At 47.2% G+C, this 19,505-nt stretch overlaps 1 protein-coding gene across 1 annotated transcript in view; it reads left to right on the top strand.

Annotated features, from left to right (window-relative positions):
- Positions 1-703: 703 nt before the first annotated feature.
- St6galnac5 (ST6 N-acetylgalactosaminide alpha-2,6-sialyltransferase 5) overlaps positions 704-19,505 on the top strand; it is a 159,949-nt gene continuing 141,147 nt past the window's right edge. Inside the window, exons 1-2 of the mRNA XM_027395179.2 lie at positions 704-718; positions 1,426-1,644. Coding sequence (XP_027250980.1) covers positions 704-718; positions 1,426-1,644 — 234 coding nt within the window. The remainder of the gene's footprint in view (positions 719-1,425; positions 1,645-19,505) is intronic.

Consider the following 19,505-nt stretch of genomic DNA (forward strand, 5'->3'; position numbering starts at 1 on the left):
CATTTACATGAAAGAGTACGGTCCAAAGGAAGCATGAGAGTAACGATTTGTCAAAACAAAATTAAGGAGGGAAAGGACATTGGAAAACAACTAGAAATTGCAGTGACATCATTTTCTCAGGAAACCAATCCCATGGTAGCGTTTGCCAAGCTGTAAACACGAAATTCAAGTATAAATGGATCTATTGACATTTGGTAGGTTAACGTGATTTAATTAAAATCACCAAACTGAAAATTTGGTTAGTAAATTTTCAAATGGCCACCGTGTTGAGGATCAAATTGGGTTCTGAGTTCTTTTAGCTTGATAGCTCTATTACAAAATAATACCTCTCCGAACCAAGAAATGGGTACACCCTTGCGGTTAACTGTCTGCCCCAGAAAGCCCACTTCTCTGAAAAGATGGTTTGGGGGCTGGGAGGGGGACTGCAGAGGACTCTAGGACCCAGCAGGCGGCGGCAGGCGGCGGTGTGTGGATCGCTGAGAGACTCGGAGGGTCCGGCTCAGTTTTAATTCTCCTCTAATCTCTGCAACAGCAGCGCTTCCTGGTCCCGCAGCTCCTGCTCCGGCTCAGCAGCCAGCCCGCCAGCCTCTCGGCGAGCATCCGAGCCGCCGCCTCCGCCCAATCACCCACCATGGACAGCCTCCAAGAAAAAGTGGCTTCGGACGCGCTTGCCTGAGAATTCCGCACAAAAGAGGCGCTCAAAATGAAGACCCTGATGGTGAGTCTGTTGTTCCAACTCCGCCAGGCAGAGGCAAGGACCCCCGGGGCTCTGTGTCCCCGGGATGGCCAGAGAAGCCTGGCAGGTGCCTAGCCCTGTGGCAAGAGGTCGCCTGTCATGGGTGACAACTTTCCACAGGGCTTAGAACCCAGCATGAGACTAGAGATGCCTGGGCTCCTGGATCCTTGGCGGGTGATGCAAGGGGCGATTGGAGAGCAGAAGAGCAGGCTGACCTCTCCGGAAAAGAGGGTGCCCCACTGCCACTGCGGGACACAAAGTCAGAGGGGCGGGGAGGAGGGACCATCACCGACTTTCTTGGTTTCCTTGTCGGATTTCAAACTTAGCGGGGATCGCTGCGGGAAGCCCCAGGGGCCCAGGAGAGATGGTGTGCCGAGGGCTGGGATCCCAGCAGCTCAGGTGGGGACCAGACCCTCCTCCCCAAAATGCCCTGGGCGGGCGCGCTCACCCTCACCGCAGGTCACCGCGCGCCACCTGCCCTCCGCTGTGAGACGCGAGCGGGCTGTGATCGGTGGCCACGCAGGAGCATCCCCGGCAGGTGTGCTGGGCCATGTCACCTCTGCTCCTTGGCTGGCTGCGGGAGTCTGGGGCGGCTGCCTGGGACCGGCGCGGGGTGTCAATAAGGAGCTGAGAGCTTCCCAGCTGCACGCTCAGTCGCTGTCTGTCTTCTCTCTCGCGCCCGCCCGCAGCACCACGGTCTGGCAGTGTGTTTAGTGCTTACTACCATGTGCACCAGCTTGTTGCTCGTGTACAGCAGCCTCGGCAGCCAGAAGGAGCGGCCCCTGCAGCAGCAGCAGCAGGCGACTGCCAGCAGCGCAGAGCCAGTGGAGAGCAGTCCCCAGCTACGGAGAACCGCCCCCGCTGGACCCCGGCAGTTGGATGGATACCTCGGCGTAGCCGATCACAAGGTGACAGCTTGTGCGCCATCCTGCCCGCCACCGCGTGGCCTGGGCTCCCTGTACACCTGACTGGTCCTCTTTCCCAGGGCGGTGAGGCACAGGAGAAGGTGTTTGCTAGTCAGGAGGCTGGGATGCTGGGATGCCGGTAGTGTGCACCAGTTGGGGCAGGGAGGGCCGTGTGCTAGCTGTGAATTGCTGTTCTGAGAAGGGTGCAAAGTTCATCAGGGAATAGGAAGGAGGTGAGTGGATCCTGGACTGGAATCCCAAGTCGTAGTAACAGCAGCTGCAGATGGGTGTCCAGTTGCTGGAGCCCAGGGTTTTCCAGCCGAGCCCTGCGCGGGTGAGAGGACATGGGAATAGTGCAGAGACCAGCCCCAGGATTCCTCTGACACCGCCAGAGGGGAGAAGAAAGAGCTCCTGCCACAACCTGTCACAGGTTCCCCTCTCATCTCTGCTGGGGACTGCTCAGGCTGAAAGGCCCCAGCCCCTAGGGAGCCCAGTTCTGGCAGGCACAGAGGCCTGGAGGCATCCTGGGCTCCCATTGGCTTGAAAGCCTGTTTTCCTTTGCCTTCCAGGGAGCTACTGCATGGCTTGGCTAATAATTAATAAGCTGGGTTTTTGTTTTTCCCTTTCAACTGAACCCCCTTTCCATAGACTAATAAATCTCTGGTTTCAGTGTAGGAGCCTCTGGGAGAAATTGAATCAAGTTTCCCGACTCCAAAGATATTTTAATACAGCTTAAATCTATCTCTGATTATTTGAAATTGCTAGCATGTTTTTATTAAAACACACACAAATACACAACTTCCATTCCATGTTTATAAACCTACTGGATGGTTTGAAATCTCTTAACTCTTTTATGTTGTATTTTACTGCATTTTATGATTGTGAACCAAGGTAATATTTGCAGATGTTCCTTCTGTGTGAGAAGACTGCTCCTGTCACACATGAGTAAGTCAGACTTTAAGTGACAATCACAATATTGCCACTCTCCTGCGCTGTGTGGAATGCTCAGATGTGAGGAATCCAATGGGATTCCATGCAGGACTCAGCTCTCCCATCCCTGAACGCCTGATGAGATTGGGGCCTGTCCTGAGACCTGAATAGCGAGATACACTGATGAAGTTGGGGCGGCTGCAAACAGTGCTGTGCAGGCACTGTGGGGGGAGCTAGCAGCTCTGTAAAAAGCAAAGACTGTTTCTCTGAGAATATGAAAGTTGTACTGGAGAGACTTTGGGGAAGTGGACAGGAAGAGGCTGAGGAGAAGGCCATTTGAGGCAGACGGAAAACTGCAGAGGTTTAACAACTACAGCGTTCTGTGCCTTGGCTGTGGATTGATTGTCTACTCCGGGTCTGCCCGTGCAGGCTGCTGATGAGGGCTGTAGTTGTGGGGAAATTTAGTCCTGGCTTCTGGCTGGGGGTGGATGTGGCGTTCTGTGGGGGTCACTGGCATGTGATGAGCCAAGGGTGGCGCTGGATTTTCACACTTGTTGTTTAGTGAGAACTCGCCTCAAAATTCGGAATCATTCATGAACAGGGAACGTCTAAAGATCAACATCCTGCAAGCTCTGACTGACATGGGAAGATATTCTAAATACTTTGTTCCTTCTGTATCCCATGTTTAGCTGTCCCCAACTAGGAGGACTGAGAGCTTAACAATCATCTTCAAGAAATGCTTATTTAAACAGGTGTGATGATGGCATTTTCAGTGTCTCAGAGCCTTATGAGGTCAGGGTGAACAGCAGCCTTTCCACGTTTTAAGAAACGCTATGTGTAAATGGAAATTCTTGGCAGAAGGTAGTCTTCTTTGTCTAAATTACCAATATATATGCAATTCAATCCTAGAAAACCATCATCTCCCAGGGCATGGTGGTATGCACACACCAACCCTCTGTAGGCTGAGGCAGGAGAATGGCAAGTCTGAGGTCAGCCTGAGTTACATAGGTTATCTGTGTCAAAAATCCAAAAGAGGCAGGAGGGGAAGGAAAGGGAAAAGAGAAGGGAGGGAGAGAGAGAGGGGGGGGGGAGAAAAAGAAGGGGGAAGGAGGAAAGGAGAGGAAGAAAGACAAAAATGGAAGGAGCATTGTGTGCTCTTGTTAAATGATAGGCGGAGTCAAGCTGCTGAATATAAAGATTAAAATATGGTAATAAGCAGGGAGGGAGGAAAGGAAATAGGGAGGAGGAAGAGAGAGATGAAGGGAAGGAGGGAGGAAAGAAAGAAGGACATAGAGACGGAGGGAGAGAGGGAAAGGGAAAGAAAGAAGAAGGGGAAGAGGAGAAGGGGAGGAGGAAAGAGAAGAAAGGAGGGAATAAGGAAGAAAAAGCAGGGACTGAAGGGAGAAAATAACGAAGGGGGAGGGGAGAAAGGACGGGAGGAAGGTAAGGAGACCCATCTCACCAGTTCCACTCCACGGTTGACCACAGCACACATGATGCCAAGCAAAGCAACAAGTGCCAACCCCAGGCACAATATGCCGGTAGGTCATGCCCCTTTGTCCCAAGGAGCTAATCAAAGGCCTCTGATGGCCCTCTTGACGGCTCCTGTGGCTCCAGCCAGCAAGTGGACAGTTTTGCTCGAGATCTTCCACAGTGTCTATAGGCAGGGTTTGCACTCATTTGCTAGGTTGGTGCTAGAGAGGAACTTTTCTCCAGCAAACACAGGAGGGAGCAGAGAACAAGAGCTCTGTCCTTACTGCACAGCCACACGGCACTATGTCACTTTCTTCTTCTTCGCCCTCATATCAGGGACTCGGAAAAATTACAGATACGCTGAGTGAGACAACCACAAAACCATATGCATACGTAGTGTTCACATTTAGTTACACTATGGTATTCGCATTATAACTCCAAAATTAACTTCAACAGGTGGGCCTAATCCCCAGCACCTGGATTTTACAAATTAAAGGCTGTCTGTATTGATAGTCTCATCATCTTTGACAGTGAACTAGTTACTATTGAGATCGAATCATTGTGTGCTCTTGTTACATGATAGACGGAGTCAAGCTGGTGAATATTAAGATTAAAATATCCTTTTGCTCGGCCATAGGCCCTTCTCCCTCTCCTCTCTCATTCACAGAAAAGGTGACAGCAATTACAGTCCTGACATGAATATGCACACAGAAGGCCACTCCGTTGCTGACAGTCATGAAGGAAGTTGCTTTTCTGCTGAGTAGAGTCACCCCCTTTAAGGATCTCTCTTTTCTCCAACTCATTTACACTTCACTGGGTGTGTGTCACAGCAATCCCTGCATCTGTATTCAGAGGTTACTCTCTGAGTTGTCAGTTTTGGAAACCATTGATGACTAACACGTTTGACCAGGTACAAGAGAAGAAACCAATTTTCATACCCTTGGGAAACTCCCTTACTTAGTATTCTAGCATAATACAACCAAACATAATCTATGGACACACAGAGATTCATAGAGAAACAGACACAGACATTCACATGCACAGGCATGCTCCTTTATCTATCTATCTATCTATCTATCTATCTATCTATCTATCTATCTACCTACCTACCTACCTACCTATCATCTATCTATGTATCTATCATCTATCTACCTATCTCTTTCTCCCCACATTCAATCAAGAAGCTGTCAGAGGAAAGACCTGAGTCTTCAAGCACCAAGATTGGAGACAGAGAACTCAATTCTGTTTCTAGTCCTGGTCTTTCTAGATAGATAAAGTCATTTTCCATCCGGTTGACCTTGGGAATTACAATTGAGCAGACCCCATTCCCAAGGCACAGGCCCTTATCACAGAAAGCCCACCTGTCGCCTGCCCTGCCCTTTCCTGTAGAGGATAAGGAAAGGGCAGTAAATGACAGTGAGAGCTGAGGCCAGCAGCTATGTCTGAAATTCACAAGCAGCCTGGGGATGCAGTTGTCACATGCCAAGAGTGTGTCTGTACCTTGTGCATTCCTTCCTTGGGCAATGGGTTATATGATACATTTTGGTAACTGTGCTGTTACTATTAATATGAAGATGTCCCTTGGAAATATGGACAAGTCAGTTCAGCAACTGAAAAGTAATCCAAAGAAAAAGAGGATGCCATATAACTTATTTCAAAGTTGTGGATGAAGGCTCCCTCTTTAGGAAGTCTATAAACACTTTGTGACAAATTGACATCATTTAAGCTCTATTTGATGATATTTGAGTAATCCAAGCAGTGGTAAATCATTTCATTGTCCAGAAAATTCAGAGTAAGCTAATTTTCAGTGCTCAGGTGTTGGCACACACAGTCTGCCAACAATGATGAAATTACAGAGCAAACGTAGTCACGAGGTCAGCCAGCCTTTGTGAGTGAAGAGCTTCAACAATGCCGGCTGGTGAGCTGGCTCAGCAGGTGAAGGCACTTGCTCACATGAACTGTGTTCCATCCTCAGGCCCCACATGGCAAAAGGAGAGCAGGGGCTCCCACAAGCTGTCCTCTGACTTCTACATGTGAACCACAGTGCACGAGTGCACGCACATGTACGTATGCATGCACACACACACACACACACACACACACACACACACACACAGAGACACATGCATGCACACATGCGCACATGCACGCACATACCAATAAAAGTAAAAAGATGTTTTTAATTTAAAAGTTTCAACAATATGGCTACTTTTTAATAAATTTTATTTACATTAGAAACAATCTTATTTTACATATCAATCCCAATTCCCTCTCCCTCCCATCCTTCCATGCCCCCCAACGACCCCCATCCCATCCCCCATCCACTCCCCAGGGAGGAATCATCAAAATCTGTCAAGTCATTTGGGGCAGGGCCTATGTCCTTCCCTGTGTATCTAGGCTAAGAGAGTATCCATCCCTCCATGGGAAATGGGCTCCTGGAGTCCATCCATGCACTAGGGATACATCCTGGTTCCAGTGTCAGAGGCTCCATAGACTGCCCAGTGCTCCTAGCTGACACCCAAGTTCAGGGGTCCTGATTTGGTCCTATCTTGGTTCCCCAGCTGTCAGACTGGGGTCCATGAGCTCCCACTTGCTCAGGTCAGCTGTTTCTGTGGGTTTTCCTAGCATGGTCTTGACCCCTTGGTTCATCACTCCTCCCTCTCTGTAACTGGGTTCCAGAGTTTAGCTGTGGTGTCTGCTTCTGCTTCCATCAGCTACTGGATGAAGACTCTCTGATGGCATATGAGGTGTCATCATTCTCATTACAGGGGAAGGACATTTAAGGGAGCCTCTCCACTACAGCGTAGGGTCCTAGTTGGGGTCATCCTTGTGGATCTCTGTACAATTCCCTAGAGCCAGATTTCTCTTTAAACCTCCAGTGGCTCCCCCTGTTGATGTGTCTCTTTTCTTGCTCTCCTCTATTCCTCTCCCCACTCAATCTTCCTGATCCCTCACGTTCTCCCCCCCCCTCTTCTTCTCTCCTCCTCTTTCTCCTACCTCCCTCCCACTTCCCCCCTCCCTCATGCTCCCAATTTGTTCAGGGGCTCTTGTCCCTTTCTGCTTCACTGGGGGACCCTGTATGTCTCTCTTGGACTCCTCCTTGTTTCCTAGCTTCTTTGGGGGTGTGAATTGTAGGCTGGTAATGCTTTTCTCTATGCTAGGGATAAGTACTGAACTACTACAGGAGGTCCTGTAGACCAGTTGTTCAGGTCAGCTGTTTCTGTGGGTTTCAACAGCCTCGCCTGGACCCCTTTGCTCATCACTCGTCCTTCTCTGCATCTGGATTCCAGTTCAGCTCAGTGTTTAGCTGTGGGTGTCTGCTTCTGCTTCCACTAGCTGCTGGATAAAGGCTCTAGGATGGTATATAAGTCAGTCATCAATCTCATTATCAGGGGAGGGCATTTAAGGTAACCTCTCCTCTGTTGCTTAGTTTGTTAGCTGGTGTCATCTTTGTAGCTCTCCAGACCTTTCCCTAGTGCCTGATTTCTCTTTAAACCTAAAATGTCTCCCTCTACTATGGTATCTCCTTTCTTGTTTTCATCTATTCTTCCCCCAACTCAACCTTCCTGCTCCCTTATGTCCTCCTCACCCCTTCTCTTCTCCCCTTCTCATTCTCCTAGCTCCCTCCCCTTCCTCCCTTGCTCCTAATTTGCTCAGGAGATCTTGACCCTTTCCCCTTCTCCAGGGGACCATGTATGTCTCTCTTAGGGTCCTCCTTGTTTATTACCTTCTCTGGCAGTGTGGATTGTAGGCTGGTAATCCTTTACTCTATGTCTAAAATCCACATATGAGTGAGTAGATACCATGTTTATCTTTTTGTGACTGGGTTACCTCACTCAGAATGGTTTCTTCTAGTTCATCCACTTTCCTGCAAATTTCAAGATTCCATTGTTTTTTTCTGCTGAGTAGTACTCCATTGTGTAAATGTACCACATTTTCTCTATCCATTCTTCAGTTGAGGGGCATCTAGGTTGCTTTCAGGTTCTGGCTATTACAAATAGTGCTGCTATGAACATGGTTGAACAGATGTCCATGTTGCATGAATGTGCTTCTTTTGGGTATATGCCTAAGAGTGGAATTGCTGGATCTTGTGGTAGACTGATTCCCATTTTCTTGAGGAGTCACCATACTGATTTCCACAGTGGCTGTACAAGTTGGCACTCCCCCCAGCAGTGGAGGAGTGTTCCCCTTTCTCCACATCCTCTCCAGCATAAACTGTCATTGGTGTTTTTGATTTTAGCCATTTAGACAGGAGTGAGATGGTATCTCAGAGTTGTTTTGATTTGCATTTCCCTGACAGCTAAGGATGCTGAGCTCTTTCTTAAGTGTCTTTCAGCCATTTTAGATTCCTCTATTGAGAATTCTCTATTTAGTTCTATACCCCACTTTTTAATTGAATTATTTGGTGTTTGGAGACTAGCTTCTTGAGTTCTTTGTATATTTTGGAGATCAGCCCTCTGTTAGATGTGGGGTTGGTTAGATGTGGAGAATATCTTCTCCCATTCTGTGGGCTGCTGTTTTGTCTTGCTGACTGTGTCCTTTGTCTTACAGAAGCTTCTCAGTTTCAGGAGGTCCCATTCATTAATTGTTGATCTCAGTGTCTGTGCTATAGGTGTTATGTACAGGAAGCAGTCTCCTCTACCAATTAATTCACAAGTTCCTCCCACTTTCTCTTCTAAGAGGTTCAATGTGACTGGATTTATTATGAGGTCTTGAGAAAATTTTGTATGAGTATAATTAAAATACTCAGCCAGCAAACCTCCAATTTCATGTCCTTGGTGAGGGACTTTAGCCTGCTCCCTTTGAAGTTTCTTCCTACCCTCCTTCCAGTGGGAAGCTCCTCCCCAAAGTCTTTCTTGTCATGGGGTCCTCAGATTATATGCCATCTTTTAATGAGCCATCTTTTTTCTTACCTTGTATCTCCTAATATCTAAAATAAAATTAAAGCTGTCTGTTAGATTCCCCTCTAAGTGGAATATAGTGTTGTAGGAATGAAACCTTTGTACCTCTTATTAACCAATGAGATTCCAGGAACTGGATGGAGTAGAGCCTGACACTATGCATGGAAAAAATCAGAATGGAATGGGGGCAGAGCTGAGCCCTGCACTTGACATCGGTGCTTTCCCCACAGGAAACATCAGTATGGTCCCAAAGCCCTTGTAGGTCTTGTTTTCCTAAATTTGGTTTTCAAGAAAAATGATAACAGCTATAAGAATATCCATGGAGAAAAAAAATTTGAAGATTCAAAGCAAGAATTGTTGGGAACAAGATATGGGAGCCCACTTAGCAAGCTTCCTTGTGATTCTTGTTCATATTAAAGTTGGAGAATTGCTGTTAGAAGTATCTAAGCATCACAATGATTTGTCTTGTAGCCAGCTCTTTCTAAAGGGTTAGAACTAATTGCAGGTCCTAACAAATCTTCACTGAGGGCCTCACAGTTTCAGAACTGGGCACTGAAAGAAGAGTACAATCCCTACCCTCAAAGGGCCTTTTATCTCCTTGGAGAGGAAAAGACAAAGGAGAAGAATGGTTAAATAATAAAGCCAGGGCTGAATGGTAACAGGAGAACAGAAGATAGCCAAGGAGCCCTGACTCAAAGAAGGCAGCTCCTGTGAACTTGCTCCAACAAGAAACTCAACTAAGTGCTGTTATTACTGCTGGAGCACATAAAGCCTCTATTCAGTACAAAGCATATAAAACTACCATCCTATTATGTAACCCCACCTATGATTGGGGTGGGAGCATGCACTGATAACTAGTTAGTAAACAAGGCAGGTATCAAAACTACTGAGAAGGGAATTGATTTTTACATCCAAAATGTTAAGTTTATGACACTCTTTTGTGAGACAGTCTCCTGAATGGCTTCCTTGGCAGCATGCACTTAGCATCATATCCAAGCTAAACCCTGTACCTTCTGTTTGGTGAATGCGGGCACAATTGCATTAGCCAGCACTCAACACTTGCTGTTTGTCCCGGAACTACTGCACCTGTTAGAGAAGTTCACATCCATGACCCTGAGGGCCAGGCGGCAGCAGGTCTACTTCCCATCCTGGAAGTATGGGTATGGAGGGCGATTAAAGGGATCGTTCAACAAGTTTCCATACTACCTACTCTTCCAGTAGTTCTGTAGGTTCGTAAGTGTAGAGAGACAATGAATGATTATCTCTTAGGTAATAGTGTTACCTCTGCCCTTTAACTTGATGCAAGAAAAGAATTCTCTTCGAAGTCAGCGGACTTGGGATCAGGCAAAATGTGGGTGGTGATCACATTTATGCACTATGTTCAAATTCTCTCCCACACATTCCTTCTGTCTTAAATGTTTAGGCCAGCATAGGACAAATAACTGCTTTTACTATGTGTTCAAATCAATATAAGTTCCCAGATAAAAATCACAGGAGGTGTGTTCCCAGTTTAGACAGCCCATCCACGGGCAAGCCTTCCCTGCCATGTAGCCCAGTTTAGATCAGGGCTGTATATCTTGTCTTCATAGCTATAATTCCATGGAAATGTTTATTCTGTCTGCCTCCCACCTAGGCAGCTGGCTTTTATAGACTACGTAGTTTCTTTGTGTGACATTATATTTTCAGGTTATAACATAATGCCTGGGTCTCCAATAAATATTTGTCAGATAAATACTGTCCATATAAGTATTTTTAATTTCTTCTAAAATAAGCCTGTGCCCAGAGTCTGATCATTTGGAGTTGCTGAAAAGGGCTAGCTTCGTGTTATAAATTCTGATTTCTCCCATCACAATTTGTAGTTCTGAAGTTAAGTCATTTCTACCTTCTTGAGCTAATCAGATCTCTAAAGACATATTCAGGATTTTTGAGTTACTCGGGCAACTTTTAAAAAATTATCAAAGGGCATTCCTGAGTGGCTGTGTGATTTGCCCAAGGTCACGGTGAGTAGCAGCTGGGGATAAAGTGAGCCTGGTGTGTGCTTCATTATCAAGAGGGGTTCAGGGCCAATGTCTCCTAAGCAGTGACTCGCTGTTATTTGGAGAGAATTTATTAAAATGAGGAGCGTAGGCCTACCCAGTTATTGGAAAGAAATAAATATTTAAACATCTCATTATTCTGAAATGAATATAAGAATTCGCCTCCAGAAAGTTGGAAAAGGTCTTCCACCAGGGACTGTGCTTGCCACGGCTACTCTAAAGGGGCACAGAATACAAGGCACCAGTGTAATTGGAACAATTTGCAGCTCAGTAGATTCTGCTGTGAAGAGTCACTGAGGCAAGCTGGGGAGATGGCTTAGTGTGCTGCTTGGCGCACAAGCCTGAAGACCAGAAGTTGATACCCTAAACCCACATAAAACCTGGGAGCACACATCTCTAATCCCTACAGTCCTGACAGAAATGGACGGGGAAGGCAGGGGAATTTCCTGAAAGAGACCAGCCAGCCTGGTGAATGTGTACAGCCACAAGGACAGAAGGGACACCCCGCCTCCAAAACAAGGCAGAAAGGCTGAGACCAATTCCTGGAAGCTGATCTCTGACTCCCTGTGTGCACTGAACTACACACATGCCCACACTCATACACATTACACACTTACACACACCCCACACACTCAACACATCACACATAGACACACATCACAACTCACACACACACATACCACACTGACACACACATCACACATCACACACAAATACAAACACATCACTCACACATCACACACACACACACCACACACATACACACACATCACACACTCACATATTACATATATACACATATCACAACTCACACACACCACACACTGATACACACATCACACGCATGTAAACATACATCACATACTTACACATTCACATACACCACACACTCATGCACACCACACACAAATACACACACCATACACACACCACACACATATGCGCGCACACACAAACACATACACCGCATACACTTTACACATCACACATTCACATAACACACCACACACTCACACATTTACACATACACCACACACTCATGCACACACCACACACACATGTACACACATCACACAACTTACATATCATACACATACACATGTCACACATTCATATCACACACCACACACTCACATATTACACACACCTCACACATTTATACATACACCACACACTCATGCAAACACAACACACACCACACACATATATACACACATGACACAACTTACATATCACACACACACACACACTCACACATCACGCATTCACACACACGTATCACATACTCACACATACACGCATCACATATGTCTACATACATATCACATACTTACACACACACAACACACATTCACACATCCCACACTCACACACACACACAGAGGGACAGGGAGAGGGAGGGAGCCCTGATTGGGAGACTTGGCCTCTGTCTATCACCTGCATGTCTCCACAGGCTCCAACAGAGCAGCAGTCCAGTAACACTCAACACTCAGTGGCTTTTCCAACTCAAAGACACGAGCATTTCCAGTCATCCCCCAGCATCACAGTCAGGGGTGTCACACCAGGAGTTCACTCACGCATGTCAGTTTCCATCCTAGCTGCCTTCTTGTTTCTGTGATAAAACATTGACCAAAATCAGCTTGGAGAAAGAAAGGGTTAATTCTACTGAGGTGGTTGTCCCTGAAGCAGGAACACAGGAAACACTCTGGAGAGATGTGGCTCACTAGCTTGCTCTCCACAACCCACTCAGCCTGCTTTCTTATACAGCCAGGCCACCTGTCCAGGGTGGCCCTGCCCACAGCAGTCTGCCCCCCCCATCAATCATTTATGAAGAAAATGTCCCACAGACACAGCCACCGGCCAAGCTGAGGGAGGCATTTTCTCAGTTGAGGTTCCCTCTCCCCAGCTTTGTCTAGGTTTGTGTCTAGTTGACAAAAACTAACCAGAATACAGGTGATCGGGCCAAGGTCGTGTTCAGTTACAGCTGGAGCACTCGTTTGGTGACACTCCCTTTGCCCCAGTAGAGAAGACGGTGTCATCTCGGGACTCAGCCAGCCAAGAGTTTGATGCCGTTCTGCAAAGCCCATGGGCTCCCGGAACCTCTGAGGTGGAACACCTAACTCTGAATTTCCCCAGGCAGAAAAGAAACCATTTAAAAACTATGAGGGGGGAAATTAACCTTGACAGTTGTTGTAGCTTGGCATGAAAAGAAAACTTCATTATTATTATTTTCTCTCTGTGTGGCTGTAGAGTTATCTGCAGTGTCTCAGAACCAGGCAGACGCTGAGAGATCTCAGTCTGAAGTGCAAAGTTAAACAATTATTTCCTATAAGAAGCATATTCTGAAAATTAATTGCACATAGGGGACACTTCAACTGACGGTGTTACTGCATTTCTACTTAGAGATTGACTTATGTTCCTTGCAAGCTTCCATTCCAGTGCCTGCCTTGCTTAGAGGATCTTGCTCGAATACCTGAGGAAGACCCAGCAGGGTCGGCCTGGCCTGTGTGCCCAGTGCAGCCTCCCCTGCAGCTCTCCTGAGCCCAGGCTTCACATACTTTGGGAGCACAGCTCGCTCATTGCCATGCACCCACTATTGCTTCAGCAGAAAGTAAGCTCCCAGGCACAGGAGATGACTCAGAAGTTCAAAGCAGCCACTGCGCCTGCAAAGGACTCCAGTTCAGTCCCCTGTACCCACACCAGGTGACTCACAATAGCCTGTAACTCCAGCTCCAGAGGGTATGACACCCTCTTCCTGTCTCTGTGGGCATCTGTACTCCGTAACACATGACCACAGACACACACACGTAGTTCAAATAGAAACACATCTTAACAAGGAATATTCGTCTCTTCCCTTGCCAGACAGAGACCTACTTATTCATTTTCATTAAGACCCAGAATCAGCCTCCTTCTCTCGTTTCCCCAGACGTAAGCTGCATGTGGAGGAAGGCGATATTCCCTCAGACTGCACACAGTAGTCATCTCATCTCATCTGCAATGAGCACCTACTATGCCACAAGCGTGAGAGCGGAGGGGCCCAGTGAAGGAGTAAAGACAGTCAGACAGCACTTGACTCCGAGAATTCTGTTGTTCTGCATACATCACAGAGTGTGCTTTTACAAAGCAAGAGGGTGCCCTGGCCTTATTATCTTATGGAACCGCCACTGTACACAAACTCTGCTGTTGATGAAAATGGCATTCCACTGTGCATGGCTGTATTAGCATTATGCTCCAGCAAGTGCTAAGCTATTCTTCATAGCTCTGTATACCCATGGTCACATGTATCTCCACTGGTTTTCCTCCCATGTCTCCTCGTCCCAACGACCTGCTTGATCATTATTTAGTCACATTATGTCTTAAATGTATTGAAGTTCAGGAAATCCTTGTTGAGTTCTAGGTAGGCAGAATCTAGGTAGGCTGTGATTATACATATTGTGAAGATATTTGAATAAATCTGGCTAATAGGCTTGTTAGTCACAAGAGTGGACAAAGATGGTTAGTGGGGTCAGAAAGACTTCACAAACCTAACCTTAATTTCTGAATCTTTTGAAAACATAGACCAGTACTAATGGTAGACCAGATGTCAAAACAAGAGGGCAAGGCCAGGCTCTTTAGTAATGAGTTCTTGTAACTTCCAGCCATAAGTCTGATGAGTGGTTAAACAAAACGTATCCATTCCTGTTTGCTGCATACATGTGTCTCATGTGTCTACCTTGTACCTCACACTGTGTGTAGGGCTCAGGGGACAGGAAATGACAAGTAAAGCATAATCCCAAACTCTGTGAAATTTGCATCCACTGGAAAAGACAGAGAAATAGTATCAAGTAGCTGCGGGGGAGGGGGGGTCTGGATAGGAAATTGAACATGCTCCAGGGTTGGATTTACCCTGAAAGCATTTGTGAAGTAGACACAACCTGCCTCAGATGTGTGTTTCACCTGGATCCTTCTGGAACTGGTATAAAGTGATTAAAGCAGTCCTTGGTTATAGGAAGGGGACTGCTGCTCTAACTAGCAAGCTAGTGCTGCGGTCAGACTCATTGACACCAGCAGCCAGAGGACGAAGACAACTCAGGTTTCTACCTGTGCCAAGATTCTAAGCCTGCCGCCAGAATGCTCAGTCAGAATGTGGCTTCTTCAATGGCAGAAGGTTTTGGGGTTCTAAGAGTCTCGGGACGATCCCAGATGGCAACTCAACTTAGTCTAATTTTGAACCTTGCTGTGCATCTTAATGCCACATGCCAACTTGAGCAAAACAGGAAACAGTGATGTTCTGGCTTGGGCTGCAGCAAGCTGTTCCTTCATGGAGATGCTGCAATGCATGCTGGTGACGGTAGGGTTAGCCTGTCCACCTGCAGCAGAACCAGCAGGATCTGGGATAAAGAAAGGGGCTCTGGGAACTCCTACAGTTCCCCAGTGGGGTAGGCAGACTTCACTCTTGTCTAGGGAGATTTTGTCACATAGTAAATCTTACCAGGCGCAGGCCTATCATAAAGTAAAGGGTGGTTTCCCTTCCTCCCGTTTCCCATTTAGCTATAGAGAAAACAATCACTAATCTTTGAAATCACCTTTGTTAACAACATCTAAGGAAAGGGAAGGTTCCATTCCAGTCATATCAGAAGGAAATTGGCCATAAAGTAATGTAAAACTTGTCAAGAGCAAGCCTGGATCTTAATTCCTCCAACAGCATTTGATTGGAAACAGAAATGCGAACTGTACATCTAAATGAATGGCAGGTTTATGAGACCCATAGTGGAGTTACTCAGCAATCAGCACCTGCCAGGCTGCTGTCTGGGATACGTGTAAGGTGTCTCAAGGCACCCGAAACTCCCACTCCACAACAAAACTCGTAAAGCCCATCCGTTTCATTTTTATTCCACTTGTACAAGTTTTGAACAAGGAATGCATGAAAACTGGTAATGGCCTGCATGCGTTCTATAACACAGATGGGGGCCCAGGGATTGTGGGAACTCCCATCCCCTTTGCTCCAGCCACAGCCACACCGAGGGAAGCTTAGCCCTGGTGCTGTCACTGCCACAAGTCTAGACCCAATGAGTCATGCCCCTGCCCCAGAGCTGTGCATAGCTTGCCATGTGTTGGGTTACTAATTCTAGAATCCGAAATGGGTGTCAAAGAAAGATTACTTACAGAAACAGGGTGCCCTGACCCAGCAAGCCTGCAGTAATGTCAGGATGGTGTTTAGCTTGTGCCGCTATAATAGAATCCCAGATCCTGGGAAATTTATAAAGAACATTCATCGCAGCTGTGCAGGGAGAGAGCTCAAGATTGGCAGTGGGCGTCTGATGAGAGCTGTGCCCTCCTACGGCTGAATAGAGAGGCATGGAACAACCCTCTGTAAGATGTGGACTTGTGTGGCAGGGACAGCGGCAGGGGTGGTGGCAGCAGGGGCATCTGATACCTTCAGGGGTGCAGTGGTTACTTTTGTCATCAGTGACCAAACGACCTCACAAAGCAGCCTGGGGAGGAAGCATTTATTTCAGCTCATGGCTTTTGACATAGGTCATCATGGCGGGATAGATGGTAGCAGAAACCTGAAGAAAATGGGGCTGGGCTATCAGTCTCAGGGGTCACCTCCCAGGGGCCCATCACCTAAGGAAGTATAACTTTCAAACACACAAGTGGGTAGGGAGTATCTGACATTGAAACCACCACAGTCAGGAAGGTTCGTATGGCCTAGTCCTCAGAAAGTGCCTGCTTTTAACAGACGACACTGCAAGTTTATTTAATGAGATACAGCACCAAAAACAAGGACCAGTGTGGGAAGTGGCACTAGCTAGCTCCTTCCCCATTAGTGGAAAGGCTCTGCAGTCAAGCAGTTAGATATGGTTGACCAGTCTCTTGAAATGCAAGTGAGGGTGTCCTAGCCATAAGCACCGAGTCACTGTGAGGGTCACAGTGGCTTACTATAGTTGAATATGATCTGATATCCTGTTTGATAATAGAATATCAACAGGTTAAAGAATCAGAGAGTGAACAGGAGGCCCTGCTTGGAATGAACAGCACAGTGGCTGTGGTCTACCCGAACCTCCAGGTCCCTGGGGTTACAACCACACCACTGGATGGTCTGCCAATCAAAGACCATTTGTAACGATGGTCCGTATGTTACCCAGATGCCTGGCACACCCCCAATCTTGTACATGGCCTACTTCAGTCATCTTTTGTTTCATAGAGACAAAAATCTCCCCAGGTAGCCTAGGCTCGCCTTGAACTTGCAGTCTTCCTGTCTCCACCTTCAGCGCGCTAAGACTGCAAGTGTGCCCCACCATGTCCAGTGTAAAGACCTTTTGTTTACTTAACTTACTGTTTATATGAGCATGGGTGTTTTGCCTGGTTATATGTCTGTGCACCACGTGCATGTCTGGTGACCATGGAGGCCAGAAGAGGGTGTTGGATGCCCAGGAACTGGAGTTATTGACAGATTTGCACTGCCATTGGGTGCTGGTCACCAAACCTAGGTTGTCTTGAAGAGCAACCAGTGCTATTAAGTGTTAGATCATCTCTCCAGCCCCTAAAGACCTTTCTTAGTGAGTCAACAGAACTTTCAAGGCAATGGAAGGTCTCGAGGGTGGAATGGAGCCAGGTGCTCCTCCACGCATCTTTTGGCTTTCTATGCCAACCCATGAACACGCCAGCAGCAGCTCACTCAAATCCTTCCTGTGGACTGTGTTTATGCACACAGAGCGCCTTCTGTTGGGAAGCCTAATAAGAGAAAGGAGGCCGGGTGCTCACTTTGAAGAAATGAACGTCCCTTCCTTCCCTGTACTACATACATGCGGGTATGCTCGGCGGCGTGACAGAAGATAAAGGAGACACTAAATCTTATCCACGAATTTCTCACCAAAACATAATTACTCCTGCAATCTTAATGCATTTCCTTATCGAAGTCTTCATACCTATCAAAAGGTGTGGAGATGGTATTTATGGGTGCTTCGATATTTTACTATCTATGCAGACTAGATGGGTCATCAAGTGTGATGCTTTGCCAGCATGAAATGACCCTGGTGTGAGGACCGAATGAATGTAATTCATTCCATAGCTAAACACTAAAATACATTCCAGCTAGGGTTGGGCTAGTCAGCAGCGGACCCGATGTTTGAGCTGAAGTTCCTTCCCACTTTGCTGGCCCTGGAGGTCTCTTTGGCCAATCCTCTCCCTGTCAGCCCTCAGGCACTCTTTCCAGTTGAGGCTCTGTTTCCCGCCTCCGTCCGCACCACCCACCTTTCCCAACTGAAGAAAGTTTAAAATTTCACAAATCATTCCCAGTAGTATTTTCATCTCTCTTGGCGCCCTTCTTTAAATTCCACTAGGTAATGGGTAACTGCTTTGGGGGGATAGCCAGAGGTAGCCTGCTGTGGCACTTCCAGACCACTGCTAGAGAGGGTGGGCTGAGGGAGTGGGTGAGAGGCTTTCCCAGCTTTCGGTTTGTTTCCTGGGCTTCGGCTTTACAGCCCCATGCACCCCATAAATAATATAGCTCAAAACAGGCACTCACAGGCAGCGCAGTCTACCTGCTTTCCTAGACAGACATTCTCACCCTCTTCTTAATGAGTGACCTTTCTACACTGCTTGTCATCTATGTAACTGTCTTTATGTGACAGTCTCAGAACCCACATTCTTCCAGTCCATGTGCCCACAGGGTAAGTCTGCCTTTGGAGTCGCTGGGGCTGCCTCTCCCACACGGGCAGAATGGCAGAGGACAGCAAGCCCTAGCCTGGGACTTGCAGAGTGCCTCTTCTGTTTCTCCCAGCCCTCTTTTATCCACTGGATTAAAGGGTTACTTAGTCCTTACCATTTTCTCCTTTGGGAGGGCTTTTATTGTGATGGTATTTTTCCTGGGGGGGAGGGGCGTTTGTTGTGATGGTATATGTAATAACATCTGCACACCCCGTCTTTACCTGTAGAATTCTCCGGCATTATCTACCAGAGTTGAGCAGTGAGCAGAGCCACTTGTTTCCAAAGTTTCCATCACCCAAACACAGACTCTGTAGACAATGAAGCAATAGAGTCAACCCAGCCTTCCCTCCCCTAATCCCTGGAAACCTCAATTCTGCTCTCTATCTCAGTGAATTTGTCTAGTCTCGATATTCCAAATAAGTGGGACCTTCCAGGATGTGTCACACTCGGGAGGTTCTGCCTTTACGTGGCCAAAGGTGAGAGAGCAACAGAGTACCACCCCCTCTTCCACGAAGCCACGGAGAGACACCTCTCCCTGGAAGACTGCAGTCAGTCAAATGTGTTCAAGGTTCATCGGTGCCGTAGAGCACATTATACCTTTGCGCTGTCTTACAGCCATAGCCTACTGTGTGGCTGTAGCACACTTTGTTCACGCAGCCCTTTTTGATGGACACTTGGATGTGTCCACTCTTTGAGAATGATGCTGCAGTGAAGGTCAGTGTTCCCGCCCACTTCTACTTCCTTCCTTTTCTTCCCTCTCCCTTGGCTCCCTTCTCAATGACACATTGGTGCCCCAGTCTCCGGTCTTCGGAACTGGGGACATGCACAACAA

This window comes from Cricetulus griseus (assembly GCF_003668045.3).
Source record: "Cricetulus griseus strain 17A/GY chromosome 1 unlocalized genomic scaffold, alternate assembly CriGri-PICRH-1.0 chr1_0, whole genome shotgun sequence".
Taxonomy (NCBI): Eukaryota; Metazoa; Chordata; class Mammalia; order Rodentia; family Cricetidae; genus Cricetulus; species Cricetulus griseus.